Source organism: Cucumis melo, chromosome 6 (genome assembly GCF_025177605.1).
Source record: "Cucumis melo cultivar AY chromosome 6, USDA_Cmelo_AY_1.0, whole genome shotgun sequence".
Taxonomy (NCBI): domain Eukaryota; kingdom Viridiplantae; phylum Streptophyta; class Magnoliopsida; order Cucurbitales; family Cucurbitaceae; genus Cucumis; species Cucumis melo.
Genome location: NC_066862.1, coordinates 28,482,333 through 28,491,113, shown reverse-complemented (window position 1 = coordinate 28,491,113; position 8,781 = coordinate 28,482,333). Strand labels below are relative to the sequence as shown.

General features: G+C 33.5%; 2 protein-coding genes across 3 annotated transcripts; one reads left to right on the top strand and one right to left on the bottom strand.

Moving 5' to 3' along the window:
• Window positions 1-327: 327 nt before the first annotated feature.
• Window positions 328-3,155, top strand: LOC103490770 (28 kDa ribonucleoprotein, chloroplastic). The gene is made up of 4 exons (XM_008450447.3): window positions 328-747; window positions 1,140-1,238; window positions 1,843-2,133; window positions 2,787-3,155. The coding sequence occupies exons 1-4, from the start codon at window positions 385-387 to the stop codon at window positions 2,889-2,891; spliced, it is 858 nt and encodes a 285-aa protein (XP_008448669.1). The 5' UTR covers window positions 328-384; the 3' UTR covers window positions 2,892-3,155.
• Window positions 2,536-8,734, bottom strand: LOC103490771 (uncharacterized protein At4g17910). 2 transcript variants are annotated; one of them, XM_008450448.3, is made up of 16 exons: window positions 8,580-8,732; window positions 8,437-8,500; window positions 8,307-8,352; window positions 8,027-8,160; window positions 7,711-7,784; window positions 7,473-7,551; window positions 7,279-7,368; window positions 6,801-6,874; window positions 5,502-5,589; window positions 4,953-5,079; window positions 4,673-4,780; window positions 4,437-4,566; window positions 4,295-4,346; window positions 4,169-4,213; window positions 3,462-3,560; window positions 2,536-3,375 (listed from the first exon to the last, which is right to left on the bottom strand). In XM_008450448.3, exons 1-16 carry the CDS (start codon window positions 8,630-8,632, stop codon window positions 3,223-3,225), a joined length of 1,416 nt encoding a protein of 471 aa, XP_008448670.2. In that variant the 5' UTR covers window positions 8,633-8,732; the 3' UTR covers window positions 2,536-3,222. The 2 variants fall into 2 exon arrangements, with proteins under 2 accessions (XP_008448670.2, XP_016900646.2); XM_017045157.2 differs by lacking the exons at window positions 2,536-3,375; window positions 3,462-3,560 and adding an exon at window positions 3,567-3,911 and having other exon boundaries at window positions 8,580-8,734.
• Window positions 8,735-8,781: the final 47 nt, after the last annotated feature.

The following is an 8,781-nucleotide window of genomic DNA, read 5'->3' as shown; positions in this document are numbered from 1 at the left end:
TAAATTTTTTTTGTAAGTTTTTATTTATATTTGAAAAAGAAAAGAAAAACCTTATATATATTAAATTGGTAGAAATTGTTGGATAGTAGATAAATTTTTTTAAAGAAAACTAAAATTATTGACGCATGATATCTTATTTTATATAATTTTAGAATCAAAAAGAACATATATAAAAAGAATATTACTTTTAAATATAATAAAATGAACTAAAATATCCACGAGACTATACGTTTAGTTATATTCTTAAATATTTTTAAAAATTTTGTTATTTAAAATAAATTTTTTTGGGTTAAAATATCCTTTAGATTATGGATTAAAAGAAAAAATGGAATACATAAAATATCCATCCTCTTATCCACATTATTCGACTTCGAAATCGAAACTATGGCGACGCTCGAATCCGCACTTCCAATAATCTCTCCATATGTTTCTTCTTCTTCCTCCTCAAAATTATGCTTCAATAAACTTCCCTCCGCCATTAAGCTTCGAATTTCCTTCTCCTCCCCTCTCCTTTCCCTCAATCCCCCAACCCCCATTTCCCCTATCTCTTTCAATTCATCGCGAAATCCCGGCGGCGGAGGCCGACTATGTTCTGCAGTGCAAGAGGTCAGTTTGGAGGAAGCTTCAGAGGAAACTCAGGATGTGAATCAGAAGAAAAAATTATATATCTTCAATCTACCTTGGTCTTTATCTGTTGTTGACATTAAGGAGCTCTTTGGACAATGCGGCACTGTCTCTGATGTTGAGGTTCTTCTTTTTCTCTTCTTTCTTGTTCTGTCCTAGTGATTGGTTTGAGCAAATTCTAGAACTTAAACTAATAATTATATCAATATAAACGGTAAAGTAATCATCTTGAGAATTTAAACTACTAATTTTTCATTAATGAATAAATTACCTTTGAAAATCATGCATGTTTTTTCAAATGCCTAACTATTAAAGTAGGTAACTGCATAGACGACTTTCTAGGAAAATTTTGTCTAAGAGTCTAAGTTGATAGATTTTTTTAAAGTTTAGGGGTTGAATTGATACACTTATAAGTTATAAGTTTTATACTTTGGAATGTGTATAAAACTTCGGGAGTATGAATTGAATGATGATCTAATGAATTTGTGATGGACTGTGTGTTTGTACTTATATAGATTATAAAGCAGAAAAATGGAAGAAGCAGGGGATTTGCCTTTGTGACTATGGCTTCACCAGATGAAGCTCAAGCTGCTATTCAGAAATTTGACTCTCAAGTAGGTTTTCTTCTACCTATTTGTGCTTACTTCTTTTTGCTTATTTGTTCAAATGAATTTTTATTCTTTTCTATACTGGTATTCTACCAATTACATTCCTGGTGTTCTGAAATTGTACATTTCCAATTTCAATATCACTTTTCGTATATATAAAACTACTTTGAGAGTCCTCAAGAGTTATTTTCTTTTTGGATATTTGTAGGTTTTCGAAGTCACTAGAGTTTGAAGTCGTTCCTTTTACTTTTTTTTTATCACATGTTTCAACACTACTAAACCAATCTATCGTTATCCAGAAGCCCTTTTTGATCCTATAGTTTATTGATGAGATTTCTATAGGGATGGCTCAAATTTGGTTTTACTAACGTCCGATAACCCGAATTCTAAAAACAATGGAAATTAACATTTTGCTCACGTCACAATGCACTAGCCAACATTGAAATGTCCATTCACGATCACAGGTCTCGCCCATTGCGAACTGATGCGACCATGAACAAGTTCACATTCGAGAATCACCAGACACGCATTTCAGTCATTTTATTGATTCTAAACAGACAGGTGTAGGTTCTTTTCATGGTAAACATATAATGTTAATATATTTGTGCAGGAAATATCAGGAAGAGTTATAAAGGTAGAGTTTGCAAAGAGATTTAAGAGACCTCCTCCACCAAAGCCTCCAGGTCCTCCTCCTGGAGAGACAGTGAATAAACTTTATGTATCAAATCTTGCATGGAAAGTGAGATCAAGCAATCTTAGAGACTTCTTTTCTGAAAGCTTTAACCCAATTGCAGCGAGGGTTGTCTTCGATAGCCCCTCTGGAAGATCTGCTGGTTATGGTTTTGTTTCTTTTGCTACTCGAGAGGAAGCTCAAACTGCACTTTCTTCTTTGGAGGGCAAGGTAATTTACTTCTTCAATAAGAAAATTTTGTCTATAAACACACATTTCACCAGGTGAAATTCTTGTTTTGTTAGATATGTTTTATCCGTAGTTTTCTTTTTCTTCTAAAATTGTTTTTGCTTTCAAGACCTTTTACTTGAAGGAACATGCAAACCAGGGTTAGAATTGACGATAAATAAGGTTAATTTGAAAAACAAACGATTACTAAATAGTGCCTTGAAAATCTTGATTTGTCTAGTTACTTATTGTCGTTCATTTTTTATACATTCTAGTTCTATCCCGATCAAACCATTGATGAAGTTTTGTGTAACTGAAAATCTATTTGAAAAAGTTTTTCCAAGCCAATCATGAAGGGGTTTTTGGCCCACTTGGAGTTAGAACATTTGTATTTGGGATAAAGAGTTAAGATTGAATTCCTCAATGTAAATAGTAGAAAGGAAGGGGAAAGAAGAGTTACAAGTGTTAGTTACACAGATTATTCATGTTTAAATCAACACAAAAAAAAAAAAAAATGAAAACTTGAACTAATACTTCAAAACCTGAAAAGTAACTCAAGTACTATGACACATTTTCTTTCGCCCCTAATGCAAGTGGAACGTTCAATTTCTTTCCTTCCTAACAGATTTGAAATGCTTTACATTTTCCCTCTACAGGAATTGATGGGAAGACCCCTTCGCCTGAAATTCAGTGAAAGAAGTGTCAATGAATCAGAAACCCCAAAAGAAGACATTGTTGAAAGCCAACCTGAAGAATCATAGACCCACTCAGTTTCAACATCAGAATCATCCCTTGGTAGAAAACTCTGAAACCAAGATTTTGCTTGAGAATTCCAACTGCCCCTTATGAGATTTGCTGGTGGTGTGATCTCTACATCTTACAGCTATTTTTGTAGTGTATTTTTAGTATCATAACATTATCTGTCATCCCAAGTTTTCTGAATCGAAGTCCTTATGGACTCTCTTGTTTTGTCTCAAAAAAATTCTTCTGTTCCATAAAGTAGTTTACAAAATTGTCCGATGATACTTTGTTGTCTCAAACTTACAATAGAAGAAACATGTCATACTATCACAATCTAACTAACAATCTAACCTACCAAAACTTCAACCTAATGCCATTGAAATTGGCCAATCCCATTGCAATGGATAAAATAAATGCATAAACAAGTAAAATAAATAAAGCCGAGATGGATGATGTGGACAGGGTATCAACCGATAAGTTAACTAGTCCAGTGAGCAAGTTTGCCTGAAAGGAGAAAAGGAGAATTAAGAATTAAAAGGAAATGAGATGCATTTGCAAGACTGTGGAGAAAATACTAGAAGAGATGTTACCAAAAGAAATGCTGCCAATAAATTGCTGTTTAATGCTTCTTCTAGAACTGAAGTATCATTCCCAGCGACATAACCAGAAAGCATTAATATTGCCAAAACCTGTAAAATAATATTGCTATAAGTATCCTTTTCGTATGTGTAAAAAGACTGAGTTCCCATTTCGCAATCGCAAACAAAAATTTTGAGGGTAATCACCGACTACCCCCTAATGCACTGGATTCTCGATAGTTTACGTTCCCTTGGTTTTTACACACAAGTTTCTATCTAGCATAAAAGCTAAAAGGTAATATAGAAGAAGAGGAAAGGTAGCTTGAGGGCATATATGTCATTTATCCTAACAAAAATGGGCTAGCAAAGAAAAACAATGAACATGCAACAATAAATTTGTCTCTTTTAGCTAGTTGAGGTAGCGCCAAGGTCAAATGAATTCAATCTCCTTTCCTACCGTACCTAATAAAAATGGATTTGAGGTTAGGCAAAATCTATGACCAAACAAAGTTCTAAATTCAAAACGATTTTTTTAAAGCTCCTACAACTAACATTGATGGTAAGAAATAACCAACTAAATTCTAACTACTAATTAACATATCGTCCCACATCAATACCAGAATTACCTATAGCAGTGTCCATTTGGGGATGACGTGCCCAAATTTTTCTCAGAATACAAAATTTTTCTATTGGTAAGAAAAATAAAAATAAGTTCAAACCTGTAAATTTTGTGCCAGTACCAGAGTGACATATGCCAGGTTGCACTGCAAAAAGAGATTAGATTAACGCTTTATAAATGCCACCATGAATGAAAACAGATGACTTAATAGAGAAAAATCTTTTACCATTCTACGAGAAACTCTCTCAACATAGGAATCCAGAAACAAGGTTGTCATCCTGATACAGGCATTAAGATAAGTTTTTTCCTCAAAAAGAAAAATCTGCAGAATCCAGCAAAAGAAAACAGCTCAAGGTATTGAGTAATACCAAAAGAAAACAGCAAGAATCCAAACTATAATTCTTGCTCTTCTCTTGCTCCTTGGTGTAGCAGTTGAATTTTTTCCGAAGAATAGAGAGTTTCCCAACTGCACACCAATAAGATAAATACTCCAATACCCTGCAAATGGAATGGATCAATGGCCGAATATAGTGTGACAGCAAAGGATTAAAAGTTTGTCCTATTCCAGGAAGAAAAGATGCACTCAAATTTACTTGATGCTCACCAAATATGCTAAAAAGTCCTTCCTTGTTTTGGCTGATCATATCCGATCCCCTCTGATTTGAAAGAAGATAAGTATTTAGCCCACCATATATCAACCAATACTGGTACCCTGGAGAACAAATTGCCTCGTAAACTTTAGCACAGATTGTGAAACTATATGTGCCAATAAGATAAAGAGCCTGTTTAGATTCACTTTTAAGTGTTCCAAAATATTTCAATTGCACTCAAAAGTACCATTTTAAACACAATCCAAACAAGTCCGTAAATTAATTGAATCATACCTACTAGAATTATTGAACCAAAAATTCCAGAATATTGTGGAGGAATATTAATGACAGTGGTAAGAACTGATACAGCAGAAAGTGTGAAAAAGAAATTCCAGTGCACTCCATATTCTCCTACATGAACCTACAAGAAGACCATCAAAAGATATGTTTCGAATAAAATAATAATAATAATAAACTACGTGCATCATATGTCAACACAAAGTTTGTTTGCGGAGCAATAAATTTCATAGCTAAGACATTTTGTGACCCCTTCAAAACTAAAATATTTCAATCGCATGGTGAAAGTGAAAGAAAAGGCCATAGTGAGAGTGAAATAAATTAGCCAAATAGGATGTCCAGTAGCACAATATTAGCCTATATCATGTGCTCCAATGATGTTGAATCAAGCATACCGTGGTCTTCTAGTTACTATTCTGAAAATCTTTCCATCGTTTCAAAATATAGAAGCATAATTAATAAAATGAAATTGTTCAATACATCTCAAAAACTCCAGATACATTTGACATCTATACATCAATGTCATCAAGAAACCAACGAACTTACCTGATAATCTACACCAGAAGTAGTTATCAGACGAATAAATCCTAGAATGAGAAGAGGAAAAACAGATTTTAATGCACCTTTCCGTGGTCTGAAAAAAGAAAGAAAAACAACGAATTGTGAAATGGTTTTGCAGTTGAATTCCGCATATTGCTAATCAAGTTACTGCAACAATTTAATATGAAATAAAGAAGCAAAATAAGAACCGTGTTATAAAGAACATCTAAGTCAGTCACACATGGAAGCTTAGATAATGTATATAGTGGACGTTGAATAATATTAGGAAGCTTCTCCATATAGCCGTTCTTCCAAGTTCTAATTCACTTTGTCTTGCATCCAAAATTAATCTAAACTGAATACCTTCAATGCAGCGATTCAGTCAAAAAGTAATCAAGGATTCTTTCTTTTCTTTGTACATGCATGTCTTAGCATTATAAAAGGATTCAAGTTTGTGTTAAGCCACCAATACTTTTCACATATAACCGTAGAAATAAGGGGAAGTGGGCACGTGAGATGGAGGAAAATGCGGGATTAGGGGAACTGAATGGTGGTCCCAGCAGTTAGTTAGGATTGGGGGAGTTTTAATAGGGAAGATTCAGAGAGAAAGGGGTGCAGACTTTTGTGGAGTAAAATCAGGACTATCTCACTCCTTGATTGATAGGAGTAGTATCAGGTTCCATCGTTTTGGTTTATTGTTTTCTGTAATTACGTTTCTGTTTTGATTTTGTTTTTATTGCTTGTTGGAAGTCTTGTTTTTATTGCTTGTTGGAAGTCTTGTGTTCTGGTTAGGGCAGGATCGCTATCCTAGTAGTGTTCTTTGATTTTTGTTTTCATTTCCTACTGTAATTAAGTTTGAATATCAATAAACAAGAGTCACCCTACTGGTGTTCTAACAGTTTGACGTTTAATATTTGAGAAATTTATATTTTTCCAATCAGTGTTTCTAGGTAGGGAACCGTTTTTACTACCAGTACATTAAGCATTCTTTTGCCTGTTAAAATCCGTAGACCAACAGCCAGTATTTAATTATATCCACGTCAACTTTTTGGTGATCGCCTCATACTAAATATTTCAAAGTTCTGCTAATATAATTTTTAGTTTTCTTTTTAGTTAGTATAATCACTCTAAGGTAAGAGGTTCATCAATAAGAATACAGGGTTAAGTTTCAAGCATATAACTCCATAGAGAACTCATAAAGCTCTTTCAAAAGTGATCTCCCCATGAATAAAACTAGATACCCATCAGGAAATGAAGATGTACGTACATGTATATATATAAGCTGGTAAGCAATTAATTACTCACGTGGATAAGGCATTACGTGCCTGCCGAGAAACTAATGAATTTGCCAGCACAAATGAACCAACACCAAGATCCATCTGTAATATTCATGTTCATAAACAGCATCAATTAAATGAGTATATCTGTATACTATGAGTACTACCACTACTTAATAGAATAGGTATTCTTTACTGAAAAGGGTTAAAGAGATACATTAAACAATAAGTGGAAGAGTGATAGTAACAAGAACAAGAGCGAAAGTAAGATTAAATGGGTGGGGGCATGAAAGAATAAAGTGGCAATTAGATCGAGTAACCATACTCTTCGATGCACTAGCAATTAGTTAGTAGAAGTAAAATTTCTCCACAAAGATAAGAAAATCCATACAACTTGAAAGATAAACAATGATAGGATTATACAGAAAAAGTCTAGAAATATGAATTTTTAAGATAATAAAAATAAAATAAAGGTTGTACGTTGTATATATCATAAAAGTTCTTACCAGACTTGTACCGTAAGTCTCTGTCTTAGCATATCTTCTAGGAAATATTCTGAAATCAACAGCTAATATACACAAGCATGTTGTGATCATCTGCAGTGACATTGTTAACCAAAGGAATACATTATATGATATGAGGATAAAAACAGCATTTGAACAAAAGATGTGACAGATAAACAATGGTTTAAGACGCATACCACAACAACCCTAAAAGATGAAATATTTGCCCTTAGACTTTGGTTTCCTGCTTCCCATGTTGGAGAATGATTGAGCATTCTGTGTTGGGAGTAGAATGGCTTTTTGTCAGTGCGTGATGCAGAAGAGACTTGTTTGCCCAGCCGCAGCTCATGCAACATTTTATATACTATGAATTTACAATTAGAATTATTCCCCAGGAAAAAGCACAATATTTAATAAGAACAGAAAATGTCTTACCCTTTGGCTGCAATCAATAATAATAACAGCAAGATCAATAAAATCGCACATAAACATGACCAATCTGCTAGAACCTGTCACATGAATAATTAAGGAAATGAAACCACCCGTTAATTAGTCCAGAAAACCAAATGAGCAAATTAAGTAAAATAAATAAAATTTATCAAGATGGGACATCAATCATAACCAAACGAGACATTCATTGTAAAAGTGAAAAGGATAACAACTGGAAACCATAAAAGTGAAATAAAACATCTCTCTCATACAAACATATCCCTATTATACTAGATTTAATCTCCCATTATAAGTTACTTACCGTGAAAAACAAGAGAGTGGGAATCACAATAATAAGAAAATCTACAGCAATTGCAGCTAAGTATCGCTTCAAACTCTTTGAGCGAATAACTAGACCATCACTTTTCTTCAATGAAGCATTTGCAGCAGTATGATCTGCAAACAACGAGATTTAAGATTAACCACCTGATCAAGAATGGAAACAAAAGTCCCATACATTCATTTTATTATATTTCGAGAGGCTCTACCAACCTATTTGAGAAAAAAAAAAAAAAAAAAAAACCATTAACTGAGAAACATACCAACCACATTGGTGGAGCTGAATGAGTGCCGAAGAAGTACAAGAACCTGCAAACTCAGAGAGAAGAACTCAAAAGTGAGAGAAGAACATCAAAATTAAATAAGAACGAAAGAAAAATGGAAGGGGATTACGGGTATAATTGCTGAAAGCGCTGCGATTTCGATCATAGAAGATCCGGTCAAGTTGCTAACAAATCTGAAGATGAAAACAAAAAATAAGAAAGATTGAAATACAAAATTGAAGGAATAAGAAGGATGAAAGAAAATGGAATTACTCTTCTTTGAGAAGTTTATTGGGATTGAGAGAATTTCTCACAGAAACATCCATAGCTCAACACACCAAAACAATCAAAACAAAAAGTGTTGTATTTGCCAATAGTTTGTTTATATAAATACATATAATAATTTAGACTAATTTTATTATGCAACACTTTTATTTAATCTTTTCGACCTTAAATTTTGTAATGAAGTGTTAAG

What these genes read in the sequence shown, in the direction of transcription:
- LOC103490771 (XM_008450448.3), bottom strand. Translation starts at nt 8,632, where the DNA reads ATGGATGTTTCTGTGAGAAATTCTCTCAATCCCAATAAACTTCTCAAA. An exon ending in ATTCTTGCTGTTTTCTTTTG is followed by an intron (nt 4,347 to 4,436) that starts GTATTACTCAAT and finishes TGCCTGTATCAG; the next exon opens with GATGACAACCTTGTTTCTGG. An exon ending in TACTGGCACAAAATTTACAG is followed by an intron (nt 3,561 to 4,168) that starts GTTTGAACTTAT and finishes ATTATTTTACAG; the next exon opens with GTTTTGGCAATATTAATGCT.
- LOC103490770 (XM_008450447.3), top strand. Translation starts at nt 385, where the DNA reads ATGGCGACGCTCGAATCCGCACTTCCAATAATCTCTCCATATGTTTCT. An exon ending in GCACTGTCTCTGATGTTGAG is followed by an intron (nt 748 to 1,139) that starts GTTCTTCTTTTT and finishes GTACTTATATAG; the next exon opens with ATTATAAAGCAGAAAAATGG. An exon ending in TTCAGAAATTTGACTCTCAA is followed by an intron (nt 1,239 to 1,842) that starts GTAGGTTTTCTT and finishes ATATTTGTGCAG; the next exon opens with GAAATATCAGGAAGAGTTAT.